Here is a 27,486-nt window from a genome sequence, read left to right on the forward strand (position 1 = left end):
GAATTCAGAAAGCAATTCTCAATGCTAAAAACACTTTTCAAATGCAAAATCCAAATGAGTACTTAGTCATTTGAATTATTTGAAATGACTAATCTACCCTTAAACTCTTTAACAAATGATAAGAAAAGGACAAGAGGGGGTACACTACATACCCTAAATAAAAAGGAAACCACAAAAAAAAAAAAAAAAAAAAAAAATTGCAAGTGGTATTAAAAAACTTATTTTATAATGTCTTATAAAATATGACAACTTTAGCTGGGGAATAGTTGACTTTAAAGACGACCTCATCTCATCTAGTACAAAACTTGCTTCTCTAAAACGTTTCTCACTGTGTCTGTGTAAATGTGTTTGTGTATCGATTCCATTTCTGTGCTGGTATCTTTGCTTAAGCAAGCTCTTATCATTTCCACAATAGAATTCATGACTCTATCTATACACATAGTAAGTTTTTTTTAGTTTCTTTGCTTTGATTATATCGCTTGTTATACAATAATTTTTTTTTTTTTTTGGGTAACAATAATTAAATAACCTAATTGGATCTTTGCAGGAGGATATCAAAAAAGAGGGAAAGTAATCTAAGGCATAAGCAACTATAAGCCCTTGTAAGTCATTTTGTTTTTCCTTTTTAGTTTCCCAAGCTTTAATCTGTCATGTATTTATTTCCTTGTTATTACTTATTACTTTAATGGTGTATTCCTGGAATAAGCTCAATTTGTTATTACCATAACAAGACCCATTTAAAAATTGGAATTCTATTCAGATCTAGACCCAACCCAACACTTATTTGAAGGATCCCAAATCCATTATGGATGTTGGTTCTCAGTCTCTTCCAACTCTCCAATACTAAAATAAGTACCCTCTATAACACATTGATAAATAACAAAAAAAAAATATTGATTTTGTGTGCATATTTGTTTTATAGGAAAATATATAAAATTAACTAATTATGATCATATCTAGGGCTGGCAATGATCCAAAATATACCCAATGACCGAACGGGTCAGAACCAATCCGATCTGAAAAACATGAAAAATCAGATTTTTCGTATTAGATTCGGATTGAAAAGTTGGTATCAGAGCCAACATGGATTTATTCTTGTTCGAAACCTTGATTAAATCTAAGTCAAATCCCCATCGATCTTGATTAAATCTAAGTTAAATAGATTTGTTTTTTAAATAAATTGATTTTAAAATTAATGAAAAATTATTTATTTCATGTTTTGAACAAATTACAATCCATTATTTATATAAAATTTGTATATGTAAAAAGGCCACAAAATAATCTTAATAATAAAAATAATAAATATAATAATAATAATTTCAACATGAAATCTTAGATTCGATACAATTTCGGATCGCTTTTGAATGTACCCCAATCTGCTCCGAAAAAAAAATCCGATTCGAACATATTTTAATACTCTTAATTTCAAAATGTTTTAGTCTTTTTGGTTTTCCTCTATATTTATAGTTGAGAAGTGGATTTTGTAAAATTTTATATGATTTATATTTTTAAAATTTTTTGAACTTTGATAATTTGAAAATAAGGCATTTGCTTGGATCGGATTGGATCGATTTCAGATTAAATATGAAATGAAACGAACGGATCAAGCTCAAAAAACAATATTTTATTTTTCACCGTTGAATTTTATTTTTAAATTTGAATGCTCTCTTGCCTTCCATTTTCAACACCTTGGATCAAACTCGAAAAATAATATTTTTTTAATATATATATTTTTTTGAATATGAGTATTTTCATGAAATCTGAAAGGCTGTGTTGTTAGATTATAAATGTTATAATTAATGTGGGCCTAACAACCCTTTCTAATATTTGAAATCTAAAAAAATAAATATGTGGGCAGTGGACAAAAGAGAGAATCCCTCTATTGCTGATGTCATTCACACCACATTTCATACGTTTGTTGGGCTATGAGCAAACATGTCAAGGGTGTGCACCAAAACCACGACATATTATCAGCACTCTTTATTTATATGTCTATGCTTTTTTAATCTTCGAAGAACCAAAGGACCACCTATCCATATCGACTGAAAAAACCCAAAAACATGATCGGCTACCAAATGGATATAGAGCACAAATTTTTATGAACTCCTAAAATAATAATTGAGAAAGTACAAATTTTCATCTTTGGATTTAAATTTTAAATTTTAGAGTTTAGTGGCTGTACATCTTTAAAGTCAAGATCTAGTTCAATTTTATTTTCGAATCCAATCTAAACCACTAAATCTAGGGGGTTGAGGTGGCAAAATCATGGCTCTACCCCTGTGTGCAAATTCTCTCTCTTTAGAATTGATTTTCCTCGAAGACAAACATACAATGATGGGTTAATCTTTTTATTTTTTTTATTTTAATGGTATAGATTTGAACTTCTATTTTAAAAGTCAATATTAATAAACTGGACTGAATGCCCCTATTTTAAAATTTTAAAAATATGTTATATGCGCAGGAAAAATGCTGGACGCAGTCATCAATGTTCTCATTGAAAAATTGGTCGAAAGTCTAAAAAATGAAGCTTCTCATGTGCTTGAGTTCCATAAGCAGTTTAAGGCCGTGAATCAAGAGCTTCAGTTGATGCAAAGCTACATCAAACGTGTGGAGAAAATGAGAAGGAAGGACCACAAGGAACCTCTTAAGACAGTTGTGGGACAATTTAGAGAGTTACTATATGATGCAGAGGACATTATATCAGATTGTGAGTTATTTTTCAATTCAGAAAGAAGAAAACGAGCTTCAAAATTCAAGCACTATTGCTCTCCTTCGTTCTGGAAATTCCGTTATCGAATGGGAAGGAAGCTGGGTGATATAAATCAAGAAATTCGAAATCATAGAGAGAGGATGGGTTTTTACCTTCCTACAAATTCAGTCCTTCTGAACGAGGAACATTTAGCGAATAATCTACCATTGAGATACCCAGACTTGGTGAATGATGCTGAAATAGTGGGTTTGGACTATGATGCCAATAAAATTAAGCATTGGGTCTTAAAAACACACGTGTCCTTGAACATCATTGGAATTGTTGGAATGGGTGGTATCGGCAAAACCACCCTTGCTCAAAAGATACACAATGATGGTGATGTAAAGAATTTCTTCGATCATGTCTTGCTAGTGACTGTTTCACAAATATTCAAATTTGAAGAGTCGATCAAGAATATGTTGAAAAAAATTATTGGGCATGGAGACTTGGCAAATATGGATCTATATGATCTATTGAAGGAACTACAACAGTTGCTAGAGGGAAAGAAATGTTTGGTTATCCTAGATGATGTATGGAGGCCAGATGAAGGCTCGTGGTGGAATAGTTTGAAGTCTATTTTGCCTCAAAGGACTAGTTGTGTCATTGTTACAACTAGGAATGAGGATGTAGCTCTTTCAATGGGAGCCACTCAGACACGCATACATCATCCTCAGCTTCTCTCTGATGTGGACAGTTGGTTATTATTCTCAAAAATAGCGTTTGAAAGGGAAGGAGGTTGGTGTCCGGATCCAAAGCTTGAGCACATTGGTCGAGAGATTGTGGATAGATGTGGAGGGCTCCCATTGGCTATCAAAGTTGTGGGAGGAATGATGATCAGTAAAGGAAGTTCGACCAGTGAGTGGGGGAAAATATCTAAGGATTTGAACGTAGAGTTGGATAAGAAAGGTGAACCCATCATTTCTGTGCTAGAATTAAGTTACGATGAGCTTCCATCACATTTGAAGCCATGTATGTTGTGTTTGGCCGTATTTCCAGAAGATCGTGAAATACATTCATTCCAAATTATTGCATGGTGGATTGGTGAGGGCTTTGTTCGAGGAAGGGAAAACTCAAGGTCTGCATATGAAGTTGGAAAAGAATATCTTGATGAATTAATTAGTCGTTGTTTATTACTGCATGGACAGGTGGAAAATCTTGGCTCAAATTTTTTTGAGTTTAAAGTACATGACTTGGTACGTGAAATGATCAGAAGGATCGCAATGGAAGAAATTTTTTTTTGCATCGGTGATGGGGGGGGAGGTCAGTCATCTAGTAGCCAAGCACGTCGAGTAGGCATGGTGTCGAATATGGATATGAATTTCTTTAGTGAAGAAATGAATTTCAAATCATTGCGGACAGTGACAGGGATTGATGTAAAAGAGAGTGAGGAGTTTGTTCAAAATATGGGATCAAAACTATGCCAATTAAAACGGTTGAGGGTTTTGAATATTTATTTCCAAGAGTCATCTGAAACCCCTGCAGTAGATTGGTTGAGTGGGATAGGTTGCATGGTGGATTGGTGAGGGCTTTGTTCGAGGAAGGGAAAACTCAAGGTCTGCATATGAAGTTGGAAAAGAATATCTTGATGAATTAATTAGTCGTTGTTTATTACTGCATGGACAGGTGGAAAATCTTGGCTCAAATTTTTTGAGTTTAAAGTACATGACTTGGTACGTGAACAGGTGGAAAATCTTGGCTCAAATTTTTTGAGTTTAAAGTACATGACTTGGTACGTGAAATGATCAGAAGGATCGCAATGGAAGAAATTTTTTTTGCATCGGTGATGGGGGGGGGAGGTCAGTCATCTAGTAGCCAAGCACGTCGAGTAGGCATGGTGTCGAATATGGATATGAATTTCTTTAGTGAAGAAATGAATTTCAAATCATTGCGGACAGTGACAGGGATTGATGTAAAAGAGAGTGAGGAGTTTGTTCAAAATATGGGATCAAAACTATGCCAATTAAAACGGTTGAGGGTTTTGAATATTTATTTCCAAGAGTCATCTGAAACCCCTGCAGTAGATTGGTTGAGTGGGATAGGATCATTGCAGCATCTTGTTAGTCTTGTTATAGAAAACTCCGGATTGGAGAGACTTCCAGATTCTATTGGAAACCTTCAAGGCCTCCAAATTTTATGTCTATCTAATTGTCCTAATTTAAAGAGATTGCCAAAAAATCTAGGATCTCTGGATAAACTCAGCATCTTGATGTTATTTGGTTGTCAGTCTATAGAATGCCTCCCAAGGGAGATCGAAAACCTTCAACAACTGTCTATGTACAGTTTTTCTTCGAATTCGATAGTCAGGGATGGGTTTCATTTTTCTAGTTTAAAGAAATTGATTCAACTCCGACAACTTATTCTGGACATTAATACAACAGATAAAATAGAAGAAGGGGAGCTAAAGGTGTTGTCAGAGCTCACACAATTGGTGTCTTTAGTAATTTTTTTTCATTCTCTTGCAGTGATGATCAGCTACTCTCAAAGATAGTGGATTATGAACTTCCGCCGCTTCACCAGCTTTCAGATCTTTATCTGTATCACTATCCAGGAAAAAGGGCACCCGTTTGGCTCAATCCGACTTCTCTCCCCAATTTACGTCATCTTCTTATTTTTGAAGGTAATATTGCTCACTTGAATCCAGACTTCTTTGGAAGGAATGAAGAAGAGGTATGGAAATTGGAGCTCTTAATTTTACAGGAGTTGTATAAACTGGAAGAGGAGTGGCCGAGAATGCAAAGAGCAATACCCTACTTAAAATTCCTAAGAGTTGTGGAGTGTCCAAAGTTGACATTGCTCCCTTACAAGGTGGACCAAGATGGTACTTGCACTTGGAGGAAGAAAGAAGAATAATATGTGATGTATTTCTTTCCTTGTTTGTTTTAATTTATATTAAGCTTCCAATTCTTCTATAAATTAAGTCTCCATTGTATTATTCTCTCTTTTTAGCTTTTTATTTGAGCCATGACAGAGACAGTTCGCTTCCCATTGAGTTTAATTTGATGATGCTGAATCCCTCTCACCTCATCCATTGTATTATTCTCTCTTTCTAGGTCAAGTGTGTAAGGAATTCAACCTTAAATTCCCAACCTTTTAGAAACAAAAAATAGAGAAAAAACACACGTCAAAAAAAGAAAGCAATCACACACGCAAGACAGTATTTGAGTGATTCCGCAATTTGCCTACGTCCACGCAAACATTATTCGGGTCGGGTCGAGTCGTCAACCGGATCAAACATAACTAGACTCCACAAAGCCCAACAAAATGCATGTCTAGCCTTTGATCAGTATGTTGAAGATTAAGATCATGCAGTGCAAAGCTATTGCGGTGTGTGTATTGAAAGCTTTATCATTGGTATGCATGTTCTTGCTTTCTGTCACCGTAGAACAGACTCTATACTCTTTTGTGCATTTTTTTGAGCTTCTTTGCTTGTTTCTTCCATGTTATAAAATGAGAGAATTTCTTCCATGTTATAAAATGAGAGAGGTTCTATTGAACAACAAATACTAGATCAGTATTGATTTTTTATTGCGGGGCTAAGACAGCTTTTTTTGTTCGTGGTGGGCTCTGCAAATCAAAGTTCTATTTCCAAATGAATCTTTAAGGTGAAATATTTGGATTTTTGGGTAGTGGAAGAGAGAAAATGCTGGAATAGTAACTGCATTTACTCTTGTGACTTCAGAATGGGGTCTTTGAGTAAATAAAAATTTGTTTATCCAATTAGTCATATTTATTGTCGTTGCAAAGTAACTCTCCTTTTATTTTCATAATTCAGTATGCTTCAAAATCTGCTGGAATGCTAACATCCAATACCTCGTGGGGAAGTTAGTATTTTCCACCATATTCACATTTTAATAATACTCCTATCCATTTTGTCTTTTAGTGAAAAAGTCAAGGGTATATTGGTCTTTTACACAATAAATGTTTACCGATTTCTTTGTGTATGTGTGTGTGCGCTTTTGGATTTAAATGTCGTGTTTGCAGTAAAGGCTTTGGATATATTTCGATTACCAATTTAAATACATATGAGTGTGGAAAAGGGTGTGAGAAAATACTAAGTGATGCAAGCATAAAATGCTTCCAAACCTTGAGAAATGATGAAAGAAAATGTTGAAGTCATCCCTGTTACAATTCAACACCAGCCCAAATTGGGAAAAGCCCACATTTATAGCCCAATCCCAATAGCTATTTAGAGTCCAATTTCTAGAATCTTCTTAGAGAAAACTCTAGATGTTTTTAGATAAGAGAAAAATAGAAGATTCTAGAATTGAAGATATTTTGGTAGAAAACTCTAGACTAATAGATATTTTTAGAAAGTTCTAGATGACAAAATTGTAACCACTAGATTAAAAATGTGTTGGCACAATCCTAGCCATTAGTTAAGGAGGTGCCACAAGTATAAATAGGGGTGAGTCCTCTCATTATGTAATCAAGTAGTAAGAAACAAGTTGTGAGAAATAACTTGTGAGTAAGAGGTCTTGAGAGGTTGTAAAAAGTGTGAGTGTTTGTAAAAGTGTATTCTTCTTAATAGAGTGTTATTTTCTTCTTCAACTTGTGAGTGATATTTTTTATTGAGGGTATAGTACAAGTAAATCGTTTACTTGTTTATATCCAACATTTGAGTATTTAGAGTCGAGTACTCTAGATTTTTCCTCAACAATCCCATTAAAAGCAATTCCTAAACTTAGAAGATGATCATGAAAAATTTAAGTACAAGAAATTTGGTCTGTAGCGGTAGATTAGCGACGAGAACGACCTCCGCTTCTGTTTTGGCTGTATGTATATGCTAGCGACGATTTTTTCCCCTGCCATAATACATCTAAATTTCCACTGCTAAAAACTGTGTTTTCTTCTGTTTTGATCTTCTTCTTCTTGTTGTTTTTCAAGTCTTTTGTTCAAATTTTGGAGGCTTTTGGCTAGAGTTTCATTCTTAAAGAGCTGTGAAAATAAGGTTTTGAGCAAAATAAAAAAATCAATAAAGCTTGAGCATTGGGACCCTTCATTCAGGGACATTTTCCAGTGTTTTTATTTATTAAGTTCTTACTAAATTTAATTCTAGCTCGTTCATGGCTGAGATGAGACGTCAAAACGAGTTTTAAAACCAGATGGCACGAAAAGGAAATCCAACTTCAAAATAAATAATCATTTTTTTTTATATGATTATTTCAGAGGGAAAGCAGGGGGACCTTATTGCCATTTGTAATTTTAAAGTGTTTAAAGGGTATATTGAAGGTCATTTTAAATTAAAATTTTGAAATAATTGACATAACTGGCTGTACTTAAAATGGCGTCTTTAGGATTCCTTGGATACTTAAAAGCATCCTCCCATTTCAGCCATCATTTGCATCTCCCATTGATTCCTTGAATGTTCAAAGCTCACAAATATCAACTTGATTAGTAATTTCTAACCATTGAGCTTGAACTAAAGGATTTTTATTTTATTTTATATAAATGGATGATAACTGATTGTTCCTGTAACATTGGATAATGGATATGGCCCATCTTCAATTTAATCAAAAATGAAATCTCGATGAAGAAGTGCAGTAGCAAGCTAACACTTGCTGCTAATATTCCTGAACAAACACAAGTGGTTTGATCTCAATTTTCAATTTACTTGATAAAAAAGCCAGCTTTTTTTTTTTTTTTTTTATCTAGATCATTGGTGTGGTTGATCATAAATAAATGGGTTGATCTCAATACTTGATTTGATGTACAGAGTCCAAATTTGATTAGAGGAACATGTCTCTATCCAATCCTTATTCATCAACTATTAAACTCCAAGATATGATATAAGGAATTTTTGGGGATGAAAGTAAGCCATTCTGTGTATGATAAAATTACTTCGTTTCAACATATAATATTTTGATCAAAAGTAGGTTATGAAATTAATGTAGTACATGATAATCAAAATTCTTATTCGTTCATTTTATTTATCTACCTATTCCAAGTCTTCTTCTTGCTTTGTGAAAGAGGAAGGGAACAATTCTCATAATTAGCTACAAGCACCTGTCCCAAATCCTATCTTTCCCCCGGCCACATCGTAGACCACCTCCAATGCCCGCTGCTGTGTATTTCCAAGGATAGTCAGGTCATCGGCATTGGTGTTTCCAGCGAAAACCAAGCAAATCTATGATGCACTTAATGCATACAATGCCCCAGACTTGTCTAGGTCTACATCAACACCACCATCAAAATACAACGTTATCTTTGGTGTTGTGAACGTGTTGAACCCAGAAAGGTCATAACATGTGTCCAAAAGTGAATCTGGTGGAGCAGATGGATACTTCGACATCGAATTTTGGAATGCTGACTTAAGTGCCGAATAAGCTGTTTGTGGCAAACGAGTGATTACGGTGCCAGAGTCTATGATGGTCCCCGAAGAGGTAAATGCTGATGGTGGGATTGCTAATTTTTGATCTGCCACACTTATACCTAATAGGTTGAGGAAATAGAAGGATGGTTCTCTCGCGTCTGTTATTAAAGATGTGTTGTTGAGACCTGTCTTGGTGGTGGCTCCAAATGCTAGGTAACCGGTGGAGCTTGCTGTTGGTGGGATACAATAAGAAAATATTTTTCCAAACTCTTGACTAGTCTGAGATACAAGTGATATTTTGTCGCGTCCAAGGCCGAGCAACCCTGCTGTTTTCCCAAATAATCCATGGTTGTTTTTACCGCAACCAAACTGGAAATTGGGGAATACATTGGAAGATGTAATAGTTAATGTTTCGCGTGCAAAGTATCCAACGGAATATGACTTGTCGCCATATCGAATTTGATAGACACAAGTGGTGGAGGAGCATCCAGGCTCACCACTACTGCCCGACCTAAGCTGGGAGCACTCCATAGAACTGCAAGAGATATTGGAATATGATGATGACTTGGAGGGGGTCAAATGTTGGCTCTTGTTGAGGATAGCAACTGACACATGGTTGGCATTGAATCCAAGTCAAGTCACTGCCAGTGTCAAATACCAATGAAAGGTCTAGCTTAGGCGTACCAAATCCGATGGTAACTATGAAGTTGCCAGTGTCAAAGGAGTTGGCTGGACTGACTGGGATTACTTGCTCTTCAGTGTTTTTTTCTTGTGTGGAGATCCTAAAACTTTGAAATAATCAATAAAATTTAACTATTTCTCGTGCAACCAATTTAAATTTTCATTTTGATTGGTGAGAAACTTTTTAACTTTGATTGTAGACCATATTTGATATGTCAAGACCTGTATTTTTTACTATTAATAAAAATATCGTATTTATGTCGTGACCTTATTATACTTGATTGCCCTTGTAGAATGAATTTCAAGAAAATAGAATTTCACTAAAAATATTTCATCTTTTCTTTCCCAATTCTTTATTTTTTCTTACGAGGTGATAATGCAATCTGGATTCTTAAATATTTTTTTTTTAAGAAATCGACAACCCAAGTTTTAGGCTTGTAAAATTGGAGAGGCTTGACATTAAGAATGTGCAAAATTAATGATAATTTGAATTCAGAAAGCAATTCTCAATGCTAAAAACACTTTTCAAATGCAAAATCCAAATGAGTACTTAGTCATTTGAATTATTTGAAATGACTAATCTACCCTTAAACTCTTTAACAAATGATAAGAAAAGGACAAGAGGGGGTACACTACATACCCTAAATAAAAAGGAAACAACCAAAAAAAAATTGCAAGTGGTATTAAAAACTTATTTTATAATGTCTTAAAAAATATGACAACTTTAGCTGGGGAGAATAGTTGACTTTAAAGACGACCTCATCTCATCTAATACAAAACTTGCTTCTCTAAAACTTTTCTGTCTGTGTAAATGTGTTTGTGTATCGATTGCATTTCTGTGTTGGTATCTTTGCATTTGAAAGCTCTTATCATTTCCACAATAGAATTCATGACTCTATCTATACACATAGTAAGTTTTTTTAAGTTTCTTTGCTTTGATTATATCGCTTATCATACAATAAATTTTTTTTCTTTTTTTGGGTAACAATAATTAAATAACCTAATTGGATCTTTGCAGGAGGATATCAAAAAGGAGGGAAAGTAATCTAAGGCATAAGCAACTATAAGCCCTTGTAAGTCATTTTGTTTTTCCTTTTTAGTTTCCCAAGCTTTAATCTGTCATGTATTTATTTGCTTGTTAATACTTATTACTTTAATGGTGTATTCCTGGAATAAGCTCAATTTGAGTTGATTTAGGCACTACCAGAACAAGACCCATTTAAAAATTGGAATTCTATTCAGATCTACACCCAACCCAACCCAACACTTATTTGAAGGATTCCAAACCCATTCTGGATGTTGGTTCTCAGTCTCTTCAACTCTCCAATACTAAAATAACTACCCTCTATAACACATTGATAAATAACAAAAAATTATTGATTTTGTCTACATATTTGTTTTATAGGAAAAATTAACTAATTATGATCATATCTAGGGCTGGCAATGATCTGAATATACCCAATGTCCGAATGGGTCAGAACCAATCCGATCCGAAAAAACATGAAAAATCAGATTTTCGTATCGGATTCGATTGAAATCTTAGATCCGATACAATTTCGGATGTACCCTAATTTGCTAAAAAAAAAAAATAAAATCGGATTGGAACATATTTTAATATTCTTAATTTCAAAATGTTTTAGTTTTTTTTGGTTTTCCTCTATATTTATAGTTGAGAAGTGGATTTTTTAGAATTTTATATGATTTATATTTTTAATTTTTTTTGAACATTGATAATTTGAAAATAAGGCATGTGTTTGGATCGGATTGATTTCAGATTAAGTATGAAATGAAACGGACGGATTCGATTCACATATTCATTAATCCGATCGGACTGGGTACACGTTTAAAAATTTTCGGGTCGGTATTGATCTGGTAGCAAACCGATCTATTGCCAACCCTACTCATATCCAATAGGAAGAAAATGGGCATTCACATCTTTAGTATTATTTTATCAAACAAATATGGTAGATGCTATACTTTCATTTATTTATGAATTTTGATAATATGACTAGGTTTTTGGCTAACGTCGTTTTCTCTCTCCTGTCCATAGTGAAAAAAGAAAACTTTCTAATCTAATCACCTTGTGACATTCAAAAATATGATCCGATGCAATGGAGTTGTAGAAGACAAAATTATGTGAACTCTAAAAATAAAAAAAATTTAATTGGTTATTTTTCTCTGTTGAATTTTATTTTTAAATTTGGTTGCTCTCTTGCCATCCATTTTCAACACCTTGGATCATGCTCAAAAAACAACATTTTTTAAATAATTTTTTTTGAATATGAATATTTTCATGAAATCTAAAAGGCTGTGTTGTTGGATTATAAATGTGATAGTCAATGTGGGCCCAACAACCCTTTCTAAGATTTGAAATCTAAAAAAATAATTATGTGGGCAGCGGGCAAGAGAGAGAATCCCTCTATTGCTGATGTCATTCACGCCACATGTCATACGTTTGTTGGGCTGTGAGCGAACGCGTTAAGGGCATGCACCAATACCGTGTCATATTATCAGCACTCTTTATTTTAATTTTATATGCTTTTTTAATCTTCGAAGAACCAAAGGACCACCTATCCATATCGACTGAATGTCCATGTAGCACCCAAAAACATGATTCGCTACCAAATGGATATAGAGCATACAATATAATGATGGATTAATCTTTTTTTTATTTTTTATGGTATAGATTTGAACTTCAATTTTAAAAGTCAATATTAGTAAACTGGACTAAATGCCCCTATTTTAACATTTTCAAAATATGTTATATGTGCAGGAAAAATGTTGGATGTGGTCATCAATGTTCTCATAGAAAACTTGGTCGAAAGTCTCGAAAATGAAGGTTCTTATGTGCTTGAGTTCCGTAAGCAGTTTAAGGCCGTGAATCAAGAGCTTCAGTTGATGCAAAGCTACATCAAACGTGTGGAGAAAATGAGAAGGAAGGACTACAAGGAACCTCTTAAGATAGTTGTGGGACAATTTAGAGAGTTACTATATGATGCAGAGGACATCATATCAGATTGTGAGTTATTTTTCAATTCAGAAAGAAGAAAACGAGCTTCAAAATTCAAGCACTATTGCTCTCCTTCATTCTGGAAATTCCGTTATCGAATGGGAAAGAAGCTGGGTGAGATAAATCAAGAAATTCGAAATCGTAGAGAGAGGATGGGTTTTTACCTTTCTACAAATTCTGTCCTTCTGAACGAGGAACATTTAGCGAATAATCGACCATTGAGATACCCAGAGTTGGTGAATGATGCCGAAATAGTGGGTTTGGACTATGATGCGAAGAAAATTAAGCATTGGGTCTTAAAAACACATGTGTCCTTAAACATCATTGGAATTGTTGGAATGGGTGGTATCGGCAAAACCACCCTTGCTCAAAAGATACACAATGATGGTGATGTAAAGAATTTCTTCGATCATGTCGTAATGGTGACTGTTTCACAAACATTCAAATTTGAAGAGTCGATCAAGAATATGTTGAAAAAAATTAGTGGGCCTAGAGACTTGGCAAATATGGATCTATATGATCTATTGAAGGAACTACAACAGTTGCTGGAGGGAAAGAAATGTTTGGTTATCCTGGATGATGTATGGAGGCCAGATGAAGGCTCATGGTGGAATAGTTTGAAGTCTATTTTGCCTCAAAGGACTAGTTGTGTCATTGTTACAACTAGGAATGAGGATGTAGTTCTTTCAATGGGAGCCACTAAGACATGCATACATCATTCTCAGCTTCTCTCTGATGTGGACAGTTGGTTATTATTCTCAAAAATAGCATTTGTAAGGGAGGGAGGGAGGTGTCCGGATCCAAAGCTTGAGCACATCGGTCGAGAGATTGTTAATAGATGTGGAGGGCTCCCATTGGCGATCAAAGTTGTGGGAGGAATGATGATCAGTAAAGGAAGTTCGACCAGTGAGTGGGGGGAAATATCTAAGAATTTAAAAGAAGAGTTGGATAAGAAGGGTGAACCCATCATTTCTGTGCTAGAATTAAGCTACGATGATCTTCCATCGCATTTGAAACCATGTATGTTGTGTTTGGCTGTATTTCCAGAAGATCGTTTAATGCTTTCATTCAATATTATTTCATGGTGGATTGGTGAGGGCTTTGTTCGAGAAAGGGAAAACTCAAGGTCTGCATATGAAGTTGGAAAAGGATATCTTGATGAATTAATTAGTCGTTGTTTATTACTTAATGAACATATTGAAAATCTTGCCAGAAATTATTGTGCGTTTAAAGTACATGACTTGGTACGTGAAATGATCAGAAGGATCGCAATGGAAGAAAAATTTATTTGCATCTGTGATGGGGGCGGAGGTCAGTCATATAGTATCCAAGAACGTCGAGTAGGCATGGCGTTGAATATGGATATGAATTTCTTTAGTGAAGAAATGAATTTCAAATCATTGCGGACAGTGACAGGGATTGATGTAAAAGAAAGTGAGGAATTTGTTCAAAATATGGGATCAAAACTATGCCAATTAAAACGGTTGAGGGTTTTGAATATTTATTTCCAAGAGTCATCTGAACCCCCTGCAGTGGATTGGTTGAGTGGGATAGGATCATTGCAGCATCTTGTTAGTCTTGTGATAAAAAACTCCGGATTGGAGAGACTTCCAGATTCTATTGGAAACCTTCAAAGCCTCCAAATTTTATGGCTATGTTTTTGTCCTAATTTAAAGAGATTGCCAAAAAATCTAGGATCTCTGGATAAACTGAGAACCTTGGAGTTATCTGATTGTTGTATAGAATGCCTCCCAAGGGAGATCGAAAACCTTCAACAACTGTCTGTGTTCGGTTTTCGTTTGAATTCAATAGTCAGGGATGGGTTTCATTTTTCTAGTTTAAAGAAATTGACTAAACTTGGACAACTTTTTCTGGACTTCGATACAACAGATAAAATAGAAGAAGGGGAGCTAAAGGTGTTGTCAGAGCTCACACAATTGGTGTGTTTAGTAATAACTTTTTCAATCTCTTGCAGTGATGATCAGCTACTCTCAAAGATAGTGGATTATGAACTTCCGCCGCTTCACCAGCTTTCAGATCTTTGTCTGTATAATTATCCAGGAAAAAGGGCACCTGTTTGGCTCAATCCGAATTCTCTCCCCAATTTAGGTCATCTTGTTATTTTTGAAGGTAATATTGCTCACTTGAATCCAGACTTCTTTGGAAGGAATGAAGAAGAGGTATGGAAATTGGAGTTCTTAATTTTAAAGGAGTTGTATGAACTGGAAGAGGAGTGGCCGAGAATGCAAAGAGCAATGCCCTACTTGAAATTCCTAAGAGTTGAGGAGTGTCCAAAGTTGACGTTGCTCCCTTACGAGGTGGACCAAGATGGTACTTGCACTTGGAGGAAGAAAGAAGAATAATATGTATGTGTTTGATTGTTGTGTGATGTATTTCTTTCCTTCTTTGTTTTAATTTATATTAAGTCTTCCAATTCTTCTGTATATTAATTTTCCATTGTATTATTTTCTCTCTTTTTAGCATTTTATTTGAGCCATGACAGAGACATTTTACTTCCCATTGAGTTTAATTTGTTGATGCTGAATCCCTCTCACCTCACCCATTCTACTTGGACTTCTCCATTTGATCAAGCATCAATATGATCAAACGATTTATTTTTAGATCAAGTGCATGTCTAGCCTTTGATCAGTGTGTATCGAAGGCTTTATCACTGGTATGCATGTTCTTGCTTTCTTTCACCGTAGAATAGACTTGGTAATCTTCTGGGCGTTTTTTGAGCTTCCATGCTTGTTTCTTCCTTGTTATAAAATGAGAGAGTTGCTACTGGCACCCAACTTTTACTTATTACATCCGAATTTCTTAAATTATTTATTAAGGTCCCATTTGGATACACTTTCCATCAAGCACTTCCTTGTTTGATTCTTCAAGGTTCCAACATAAAAGAAGTAATTCTACTTTGAAGGAAAAATTACTTTGGATGCCAACTTAGGGACAAATCAAGTACAATGTATAGTCATGTCCAGCATGAACAACAAATACTAGATCAGTATTGATTTTTTATTGTGGGGATAAGACAGTTTTTTTCCTTTGTGGTGAGCTCTGCAAATCAAAGTTCTAGTTCCAAATGAATCTTTAAGGTGAACTATTTGGATTTTTTTTTAGTGGAAGAGAGAAAATGCTGGAATAGTAACTGCATTTACTCGTGACTTCAGAATGGGGACTTTGAGTAAATAAAAATTTGATTATCCAATTAGTCATATTTATTGTGGTTGCAAAGTAACTCTCCTTTTATTTTCGTAATTCAGTATGTTTCAAAATCTGTTGGAATGCTAACATCCAATACTTCATGGGGACGTTAGCATTGTCAATCAATAAAGCTTGAGCATTGGGACCCTTCAGTCAGGGACATTTTCTAGTGTTTTTATTTATTAACTTCTTACTAAATTTAATTCTATCTCCTTCAGGGCCAAGACGAGACGTCTAAACGAGTTTTAAAACCATATGGCACGAAAAGGAAATCCAAATTCCAAATAAATAATCATTTATTATTATTATTATTCATGGACGAGATGAGACATCAAAACGAGTTTTAAAACCATATGGCATGAAGAGTAAATCCAAATTCCAAATAAATAATCATTTTTTTATATATGATTATTTCACAAGGAAAGCAGGGGACCTTGTTTCCATTTGTAATTTTAAAGTGTTTAAAGGGTATATTGAAGGTCATTGTTTGGAATTTGAATGTTAACGCTCACAAATATCAGCTTGATTAGTAATTTCTAATCATTGAACTTGAACTAAAGGATTTGTATTTTATTTTATATAAATGGATGATAACCGGTTGTTCCTGCAACATTGGATAATGGATATGGCCCCATCTTCAATTTAATCAAAAATGAAATCTCGATGAAGAAGTACGGTAGCGAGCTAACACTTGCTGCTAATATTCCTGAACAAACACAAGTGGTTTGATCTCAATATTCAACTTACTTGATCAAAAAGCCATATATATATATTTTTTTAATCTAGATCATTGGTGTGGTTGATCATAAATAAATGGGTTGATCTCAATACTTGATTTGATGTACAGAGTCCAAAATTGATTAGGGGAACATGTCTCTATCCAATCCCTATTCATCAACTATTAAACTCCAAGATATGATATAAGGCATTTTTGGGGATGAGAGTAAGTTATTCTATGTACGATAACATTACTTCATTTCGACATATAATATTTTGATCAAAATTGGTGGAAAAAACAGAGAACATCAAAAGTAGGATATGAAATTATTCTAGTCCATGATAATCCATTAATAATTATATGTGTGTTTGGATACATTATAATATGAATGCAAGAATAAGATTTACTAGTTCTCATTCCAAATACCAGTTTCTAGCCCAAATTCTTATTCATTCATTTTATTTATCTACCTATTCTAAGTCTTCTTCTTGCTTTGTGAAAGTCGAAGGGAACAATTCTCATAATTAGCTACAAGCACAAATAGGACCTTGAATTAACTTACGAAAGAGTACTAAAGATGTGGATGCCAATTTTCTTCCTATTGGATATAATCATAATTATTTTATGTTTAATTTTTATATATTTTCTCATACAACAAATATATATGTACAGGAAATCAATAGAAAAAAAAAATGGTATTTATCAATTTAAAGTAGTAGTTTTAGTATTGGAGAGTTGAAATAGGTCTTCAAATAATTGGGTCTTCAAATAGGTCTTGTTATGTAAGTGTGCATAAATTAACTTGGACTGAGCTTATTCCTTACAGGAATACATCACTTAAGTAATAATAAGGAAATAAATACATGACAAATTAAAACTTAGGAAACTAAAGGAAAAAAAAAATGACTTATAAGAGCTTGTTGTTGCTTACATTGATCTCATCTTCTTCTTTTATTTTATTTTATTTTACTTTTTATTTTATATATATGTGTGTATATATATATTCTCCTGCAAAAATATACTTAGGTTAGAGAGTGAATTCTATTGCGGAAAATATAAGAGCTTGCCTAATCAAAAAATACCAAAGCAGAAACGCAATAGGTATGCAAACACAGTAAGGAAAGTTTTAGGAGTAACAATTTTCTGACTCCCCCACGAGGCATACTCAAAATACTCTCCTGATGTGGCATATGTTAGAATCATAGATCTTTTGTGCAGTTGTGTATCCTGAGGCAAAAAGATCTATGGTTCTAGCACACGACACGTGGGGGAGTTAGGTTATCACGATTCAAGTTTTAGAGACGCAATTTGTTTTGTATGGGATGAGATGAAGGTCTTTAAAGTCTAACAAATTCCTTAGCTAAAGCTATCTGACAATATAAATTATAAATGAGTAGTGATAACCTCACTCCCCCCACTGAAAATTAATTGAATTGACCAAGTACTCATTTGGATTTGCTTCCGAGAAGTGTTTTACATGATTTTAGTGTTGAGAAGCGCTTTTCAAATTGTCTAGTTGTAATAAAAACTAGGGACTTGTTAAGTGTCACTTTAACGTGTGCCAAGAATGGGGAAGAAAAGAAGAAACGCTTTTTATTGAAATCTATTCGTTCAGTTTTATAAACAACCTTCCTGGGTATTCATTCTATAGGGACATTCGTTTAAATCATACCTGCACAATACTACTAAGATATTCAAATAATGATAAAATATTCAAAATTCTAATATAATTAACAATATGTTCCAAGAATTGATTTCCCAAGAAACACCACTCATAAAATGATAATTGCAGCCTTGGTAACATTTAGGGGTGCAACTTAATTTGGTTCAAATTGAGAACCGAACCAAACCTAGACCTTTGGGCTGATTTGATTCAGTTTGTACTGAGTAACGATTCAATTTCAGGTTAAAAAGAGGTAAAACCGATTGATTTGATTCGGTTCTTGGTTCAAATAGTATAAAGAACTGAGCAACTCGAGAATCGAATATATTATTATAAAATAAAACGATTTATTAGATTTGGGGAATTTCCCCCAAGACTCTCTCTCGCTTTCTCTCTTAAAATCCTTTTTCAAGGTGTTTAATTATGCGATTTCAATCTACAAAGAAGTTAGATTCAGACCAACTTCTCACAGATCCTCTCCGTTCATATTAATCAAGTTCATTCAAGAACAAAATTATTTTTTATTTATTGATTTTTTTTTTAATTAAAAAAAAAAAAAATCCTTCACGCAGGTTTATGGAAACCGCCCCGAACCCATTCAAAATTGTAAAAGCTCAATCCTATAGGAAGGGGGTGGGGTAAAATTGTCATTCCAATTAGGAGTCAAGGGATCCCTTTATATAAAAAAAATTGGAAAAATGAAGAGAATAATGACTAAAGAGTTTGATGGTAGTTTAGATTACATATGAGATAAAGGTTCATAAAAATAATATATAATGTGCTTTGGATTCTATTAGCAGTTTTATCTTGTTTATGGATTTTGTAAATTAGGGCACACGATAAAGTGCAATAACTACACTTTGGAAATTGGATTTTGTAGTGAAATTTGCCTTTAAAAAATTATTCTTTTACCAAAATATCCTCATTCTAATTTTCAAAGTGTATTTATTGCACTTTGACGTGTGCCCTTATTTATTATTATTATTTTTTATTATTTTCAAAGTGTTCGGCCTACCTCGGCCTTTTGTTTTGGGACCGACTAGTTGTACACCAACCTTAAAAAATCTTTTATTTTTATTGTTTTTTGTATTTTTATAACCTTTATTTTAGCCTACCGCCTGCACTCCAATACCTAACCTTTTAGGGTTTAAGCTTTATTTTAACTTGTAGTTTTGTATTTTTTGCTCGTGCTCTACTTTCATCGAGTTTTGTGATTTATTTTGTTTTTATACTTTTTGGTTCTAACTTAATTAAGGCACTGATTTTCTAATAGTTGTTTAGAATTTAAATTGACCCATATATTTCAAGAGGACATAACTTTGTAAATATGGTTTCGAAACGAAAAAATATATTTCTTTTTGAATTTTTTTTTGAATTAACAATAATTTCTTTGAGCATATTTGAGGAAGAACAGAAGAAGGAGAAAATAAAAAGGAGTGCAACATATTTTAATTATTTTTAGAGTGTAATCATCCAAAGGGGGGTGCAAAGGGGAATTTAAGTGATGGAGTGCAATCGGTAATGGGTAGTCGATCCTTTGAGTTTGTTTCGTTAAAGAGTTGGACGGTACTACTGTGGTCATTTCAATTCAGTGAATTAAACTGGCATGGCTGAATGCCCTCTTCTTATGAAATTTTGATTTTTTTGCTAAATTCATTGGCCTCAAAGCAAAATTTTAAAACTTAGTATATATTCTCTTTCGTCTCATCCGATGATAGTTTCATCCACGTGATCTCGGATCAAATGAGATAAATTGTTTGACTTGATTTATAATTTTTATATATATATATATATATATATATATATATATATTTATTCACATTATTAGAAATTTTTACATAAATATGATTGATGAGAAGATAATATTCCTATTTAGATAATCAATACTTAAAATTTTAAAATTAATTTTTTTATCAAAAATAATAAAACCCAGTTAACTCGCCCACGTTTAATTGATTTAACTGATTTTTTCAATAGAATTCCAAATCATATCAGATCTTGGAAGAGTCAATGTGAATGACGACTCTCGAGGAAAATTCTACTCATTCATGAACGATATTGTGCTTAGGACTGGCAATGATCCAAAATATATCCGATGTCCAAACTGGTCCAAACCGATATGATTCGAAAAAACATGAAAAATTGGATTTTCGAATCGAATTGGATCTAACCCGATCCATTCCAAAAAAATCCGAGTTGAATTATTCTTAATTTCATATATATATATATATATAGATAAAACGTTTTAGTCTTTTTGGTATCCCTCTATATTTGTAGTTGGAAAGTAGATTTAAAAAAAATATTATATAATTTGATATGTTTTAAACATTAATCATTTGAAAATGAGACATGTGTTCGGATCGGATTCAGTTCACATATTCATTAATTTGTTCGTATTGATACATAATTAAAAAATTTTGAATCGATACTAGAGTGGTACTGACCCAGTACCGAGCCAATCCGTTGTCAGCCCTAACTATGATGACATGGACAAGTCATGTTGATCTGAGACAAATTTTAAAATCATGTTTGAAAGGGCTCCTAATGGATCTTTTCAAGAAAGAACAAGAATTTGCCAAGAAGTTCCACACGCTTTTGGCCTGGTTCCCACATTTATTCTCAATTTGTTGACTATTAATGTGCAGAAACCAATGTTGTGAGAGTGGAATGAATCACTATTATTATTATTACCTTATAGAAGGTGGCATAACTTACATGTATCAATTCAAAAGGGCTTATTTGTAATTAAAAATATTGATTAAACGGTTTTTAAAGATTACTTAATAAAAATTATATTTTTGTAATTTGAAAAATTAAATGACGTGGTTATATGGTGGTAGGCTGCAATAGTGTAATTGAATTTTTATTTTAATACCAAAAAGACCTTAATTATATTAAATTTAAATATAAAAGTGAGGACATTTTTGACCACTCAAATTTTGATGCCGAACCACTTCTTCTCCTCCTTCTCCCATTATAATATTAAAGATTATTATAAATAAACAAAAATTTCCCAACAACTCTGACAATTTATTGTAATACCATTAAAAATATCTTCAAATTAGTATTTACTTCAAAATAAAGGCTCTAAGTCACTTTTCTAATCCGAATTTAAAAATTAAAAAAAAAAAAAAAAAAAAAAAAAAAGTGTTGCCATGGGCACTCTAACTATTACTTAATATATTCCAATTAAGAGAAAAAAGAGAATTGCTATTGACACCCCAACTTTAACTTATTACACCCCAATTTATTAGATTATTTATCACATCCCCATTAAAAATTAACTATTTCCATCTTGATTGGTGAGAAACTTTTTAACTTTGATTGTAGACCATATTTGATATGTCAAGATCCATATTTTTACTATTAATAAAAATATCATATTTATGTCGTGACCTTTGTTATACTTGATTGCCCTTGTAGAATGAATTCTAGAAAAATAGAGTTTCACTAAAAATATTTCGTCCTTTCTTCCCGAATTCTTTATTTTTTCCTACAAGGTGATAATGCGATATATATATATATATATATATATATATATTTTTTTTTTTTTGTAAGAAAAGACAACCCAAGTTTTTGGCTTGTAAAATTGGAGAGGCTTGACATTAAGAATGTGCAAAATGATATTTTGAATTCAGAAAGCAATTCTCAAAAAACACATTTCAAATGCAAAATCCAAATGAGTACTTAGTGATTTGAATTAATTTGAAATGACTAATCTACCCTTCAACTCTTTAACAAATGATAAGAAAAGGACAAGAGGGGGTACACTACACGCTTTGAAAATAATTTAAATGAAAAAAAAATTGCAAGTGGTATTAAAAACTTATTTTATAATGTCCTATAAAATATTACAACTTTAGCTGGGGAATAGTTGACTTTAAAGACGACCTTCATCTCATCTCATACAAAACTTGCTTCTCTAAACTTTTCTCACTGTGTAAATGTGTTTGTATCTTTGCTTAAGAAAGCTCTTATCATTTCCACAATAGAGTTGATGACTCTATACACATAGTAAGTTTTTTTAGTTTCTTTGCTTGATTATATCGCTTGTTATACAATGGTTGTTTAGTTTTTTTTTTTAATTGAATCTTTGCAGGAGAATATCAAAAAAGAGGGAAAGTGATCCAAGGCATAAGCAACTATAAGCCCTTGTAAGTCATTTTTTTATTTTTTATTTCCTTTTAGTTTCCCAAGCTTTAATCTGTCATGTATTTATTTCCTTGTTATTACTTATTACTTTAATGGTGTAATCCTGGAATAAGCTCAATTTGTTATTACCAGAACAAGACCCATTTAAAAGTTGGAATTCTATTCAGATCTAGACCCAACCCAACACTTATTTGAAGGATCCCAAACCCATTATGGATGTTGGTTCTGAGTCTTTTCAACTCTCCAATACTAAAATAAGTACCCTCTATAACACATTGATAAATAACAAAAAATTATTGATTTTGTGTACATATTTGTTTTATAGGAAAATATATAATAATTAACTAATTATGATCATATCTAGGGCTGGCAATGATCCGAAATATACCCAATGACCGAACGGGTCAGAACCAATCTGATCCGAAAAACATGAAAAATCAGATTTTCATATCGGATTCGGATTGAAATCTTAGATTTGATACAATTTCGGATGTCCCCCAATCTGCTCCAAAAAAAGTCTGATTCAAACATATTTAATATTCTTAATTTCAAAATGTTTTAGTCTTTTTATTTTCCTCTATATTTATAGTTGAGAAGTGGATTTTTTAAAATTTTATATGATTTATATTTTTAAAATTGTTTGAACATTGATAATTTGAAAATAAGGCATGTGCTTGGATCGGATTAGATCAATTTCAGATTAAGTATGAAATGAAACGAACAGATCAAGCTCAAAGAACAATATTTAATTTTTCACTGTTGAATATTATTTTTAAATTTGGGTACTTCTCTTGCCTTCCATTTTCAACACCTTGGATCAAGTTCGAAAAACAATATTTGTTTTTTGAATATGAATATTTTCATGAAATCTAAAAGGCTGTATTGTTAGATTATAAATGTGATAATCAATGTAGGCCCAACAATCCTTTTTAAAATTTGAAATTTAAAAAATGAAATATGCGGGCAGTGGGCAAAAGAGAGAATCCCTCTATTGCTGATGTCATTCGCGCCACATGTCATACATTTCTTGGGCTGTGAGCATATGCATCAAGGGCTTGTACCAAAACCGTGACATATTATTAGCACTCTTTATTTATATATCTATGCTTTTTTAATCTTCGAAGAATCAAAGGACCACCTATCCATATCGACTGAAAAAACCCAAAAACATGATCGACATAAAATTTATGAACTCCTAAAAAAATAATTGAGAAAATACAATTTTTCATCTTTGTATTTAAATTTTGGAGTTTAGTGGCTGTACATCTTTAAAGTCAAGATCTGGTTCAATTTTATTTTTCAAATCCAATCTAAACCACTAAATCTAGGGGGTTTGAGGTGGCAAAATCATGGCTCTACCCGTGTGCAAATTCACTCTCTCTTTAGAATTGATTTTCCTAGAAGACAAACATACAATGATGGATTAATCTTTTTTATTTTTATTTTTTTATGGTATAGATTTGAACTTCTATTTAAAAAGTCAATATTAATAAACTGGACTGAATGCCCCTATTTAAATTTTTTAAAAATATGTTATATGCGCAGGAAAAATGTTGGACGCAGTCATCAATGTTCTCATAGAAAAATTGGTCGAAAGTCTAAAAAATGAAGCTTCTCATATGCTTGAGTTCCATAAGCAGTTTAAGGCCGTGAATCAAGAGCTTCAGTTTATGCAAAGCTACATCAAACGTGTGGAGAAAATGAGAAGGAAGGACCACAAGGAACCTCTTAAGACAGTTGTGGGACAATTTAGAGAGTTACTATATGATGCAGAGGACATTATATCAGACTGTGAGTTATTTTTCAATTCAAAAAGAAGAAAACAAGCTTCAAAATTCAAGCACTATTGTTCTCCTTCATTCTGGAAATTCCGTTATCGAATGGGAAAGAAGCTGGGTGAGATAAATCAAGAAATTCGAAATCATAGAGAGAGGATGGGTTTTTACCTTCCTACAAATTCTGTCCTGAACGAGGAACATTTAGCAAATAATCAACCATTGAGATACCCAGAGTTGGTGAATGATACTGAAATTGTGGGTTTGGACTATGATGCGAAGAAAATTAAGCATTGGGTCTTAAAAACACATGCGTCCTTGAACATCATTGGAATTGTTGGAATGGGTGGTATCGGCAAAACCACTCTGGCTCAAAAGATACACAATGATGGTGATGTGAAGAATTACTTCGATCATGTCTTAATGGTGACTGTTTCACAAACATTCAAATTTGAAGATTCAATCCAGAATATGTTGAAAAGCATCAGTGAGCCTAGAGACTTGGCTAACATAGACCTATATGATAAATTGAAGGGACTACAACAGTTGCTGGATGGAAAGAAATGTTTGGTTATCCTGGATGATGTATGGAGGCCAGATGAAGGCTCATGGTGGAATAGTTTGAAGTCTATTTTGCCTCAAAGGACTAGTTGTGTCATTGTTACAACTAGGAATGAGGATGTAGTTCTTTCAATGGGAGCCACTAAGACATGCATACATCATTCTCAGCTTCTCTCTGATGTGGACAGTTGGTTATTATTCTCAAAAATAGCATTTGCAAGGGAGGGAGGGAGGTGTCCGGATCCAAAGCTTGAGCACATCGGTCGAGAGATTGTGGATAGGTGTGGAGGGCTCCCATTGGCGATCAAAGTTGTGGGAGGAATGATGATCAGTAAAGGAAGTTCGACCAGTGAGTGGGGGAAAATATCTAAGAACTTGAAAGAAGAGTTGGATAAGAAAGGTGAACCTATCATTTCTGTGCTAGAATTAAGTTACGATGAGCTTCCATTGCATTTGAAACCATGTATGTTGTGTTTAGCCGTATTTCCAGAAGATCATGAAATACTTTCATTCGAGATTATTGCATGGTGGATTGGTGAGGGCTTTATTCGAGGAAGGGAAAACTCAAGGTCTGCATATGAAGTTGGAAAAGAATATCTTGATGAATTAATTAGTCGTTGTTTATTACTGCATGAACATATGGAAGATCTTGGCTCCAATTTGTATGCGTTTAAAGTACATGACTTGGTACGTGAAATGATCAGAAGGATTGCAATGGAAGAAAATTTTATTTGCATCGGTGATGGGGGTGGAGGTCAGTCATATAGTATCCAAGCACGTCGAGTAGGCATGGTGTCGAATATGGATATGAATTTCTTTAGTGAAGAAATGAATTTCAAATCATTGCGGACAGTGACAGGGATTGATGTAAAAGAAAGTGAGGAATTTGTTCAAAATATGGGATCAAAACTATGCCAATTAAAACGGTTGAGGGTTTTGAATCTTTATTTCCAAGAGTCATCTGAACTCCCTGCAGTAGATTGGTTGAGTGGGATAGGATCATTGCAGCATCTTGTTAGTCTTGTGATAGAAGACTCCGGGTTGGAGAGACTTCCAGATTCTATTGGAAACCTTCAAAGCCTCCAAGTTTTATGGCTATCTGATTGTCCTAATTTAAAGAGATTACCAAAAAATCTAGGATCTCTGGATAAACTGAGCATCTTGATGTTATCTGGTTGTTGGTCTATAGAATGCCTCCCAAGGGAGATTGAAAACCTTCAACAACTGTGTATGTTCAGTTTTTCTTTGAATTCGATAGTCAGGGATGGGTTTCATTTTTCTAGTTTAAAGAAATTGACTCAACTCCGACAACTTTTTCTGGACTTCGATGCAACAGATAAAATAGAAGAAGGGGAGCTAAAGGTGTTGTCAGAGCTCACACAATTGGTGTGTTTAGCAATAGGTTTTTCATTCTCTTGCAGTGATGATCAGCTACTCTCAAAGATAGTGGATTATGAACTTCCGTCGCTTCAACAGCTTTCAGATCTTTATCTGTGTGGCTATCCAGGAGTAAGGGCACCTGTTTGGCTCAATCCGACTTCTCTCCCTAATTTACGTCATCTTGGCATTTCCGATGGTGGTATCACCCACATGAATCCAGACTTCTTTGGAAGGAATGAAGAAGAGGTATGGAAATTGGAGCTCTTAATTTTAAATGGGTTGTATGAACTGGAAGAGGAGTGGCCGAGAATGCAAAGAGCAATACCCTACTTAAAACTCCTAAGAGTTGAGGAGTGTCCGAAGTTGACGTTGCTCCCTTGCGAGGTGGACCAAGATGGTACTTGCACTTGGAAGAAGAAAGAAGAATAATATGTGATGTATTTCTTGCCTTCTTTATTTTAATTTACATTAAGTCTTCCAATTCTTCTGTAAATTAAGGCTCCATTGTATTATTCTCTCTTTTTAGCTTTTTATTTGAGCCATGACAGAGACTGTTTGCTTCCCATTGAGTTTAATTTGATGATGCTGAATCCCTCTCACCTCATCCATTGTATTATTCTCTCTTTCTAGGTCAAGTGCATGTCTAGCCTTTGATCAGTATGTTGAAGATAAAGATCATGCGGTGTGTGTATTGAAAGCTTTATCGTTGGTATGCATGTTCTTGCTTTCTTTAACCATAGAACAGACTCTGTACTCTTCTGTGCATTTTTTTTGAGCATCTTTGCTTGTTTTATTCCATGTTATAAAATGAGAGAGTTGCTATTGAACAACAAATACTAGATCAGTATTGATTTTTTATTGCGGGGCTAAGACAGCTTTTTTCCTTCGTGGTGGGCTCTGCAAATCAAAGTTCTATTTCCAAATGAATCTTTAAGGAAAAATATTTGGATTTTTAGGTAGTGGAAGAGAGAAAATGCTGGAATAGTAACTGCATTTACTCTTGTGACTACTTCAGAATGGGGTCTTTGAGTAAATAAAAATTTGTTTATCCAATTAGTCATATTTATTGTGGTTGCAAAGTAACTCTCCTTCTATTTTTATAATTCAGTATACTTCAAAATCTGCTGGAATGCTAACGTCTAATACCTCGCGAGGACGTTAGCATTCTCCACCATATTCACATTTTAATAATACTCCTAATCATTTTGTCTTTTAGTGAAAAAATCAAGGGTGTATTTTGACTTTTACACAATAAATGTTTACCAATTTCTTTTTGTATT

At 33.6% G+C, this 27,486-nt stretch overlaps 3 protein-coding genes and 1 pseudogene across 4 annotated transcripts in view; 3 read left to right on the forward strand and 1 right to left on the reverse strand.

Annotated features, from left to right (window-relative positions):
• Positions 1–241: 241 nt before the first annotated feature.
• On the forward strand, positions 242–15,371 carry LOC147407782 (uncharacterized). The gene is made up of 6 exons (XM_086432632.1): positions 242–441; positions 548–602; positions 2,462–4,252; positions 4,432–5,236; positions 6,090–6,100; positions 12,514–15,371. The coding sequence occupies exons 3-6, from the start codon at positions 2,467–2,469 to the stop codon at positions 15,111–15,113; spliced, it is 5,202 nt and encodes a 1,733-aa protein (XP_086288758.1). The 5' UTR covers positions 242–441; positions 548–602; positions 2,462–2,466; the 3' UTR covers positions 15,114–15,371.
• On the reverse strand, positions 8,840–9,836 carry LOC147407783 (aspartyl protease family protein At5g10770 pseudogene; annotated as a pseudogene).
• Positions 10,463–27,486, forward strand: part of LOC147407784 (disease resistance RPP13-like protein 4) — a 39,980-nt gene continuing 22,956 nt past the window's right edge. The window contains exons 1-2 of one of the 2 annotated variants that reach the window (XM_086436542.1): positions 10,463–10,650; positions 10,759–10,813. The gene's annotated coding sequence lies outside the window, so the exon portion shown is untranslated. The remainder of the gene's footprint in view (positions 10,651–10,758; positions 10,814–27,486) is intronic. The other variant, XM_086436543.1, reaches the window with a different exon arrangement.
• LOC147407785 (disease resistance RPP13-like protein 4) lies at positions 22,197–26,805 on the forward strand. The gene is made up of 3 exons (XM_086436541.1): positions 22,197–22,352; positions 22,438–22,492; positions 24,036–26,805. Exon 3 carries the CDS (start codon positions 24,041–24,043, stop codon positions 26,633–26,635), a length of 2,595 nt encoding a protein of 864 aa, XP_086292667.1. The 5' UTR covers positions 22,197–22,352; positions 22,438–22,492; positions 24,036–24,040; the 3' UTR covers positions 26,636–26,805.

The sequence above is a fragment of the Akebia trifoliata genome, chromosome 3 (genome assembly GCF_017979445.1).
Source record: "Akebia trifoliata isolate Shusen 1 chromosome 3, ASM1797944v1, whole genome shotgun sequence".
Taxonomy (NCBI): domain Eukaryota; kingdom Viridiplantae; phylum Streptophyta; class Magnoliopsida; order Ranunculales; family Lardizabalaceae; genus Akebia; species Akebia trifoliata.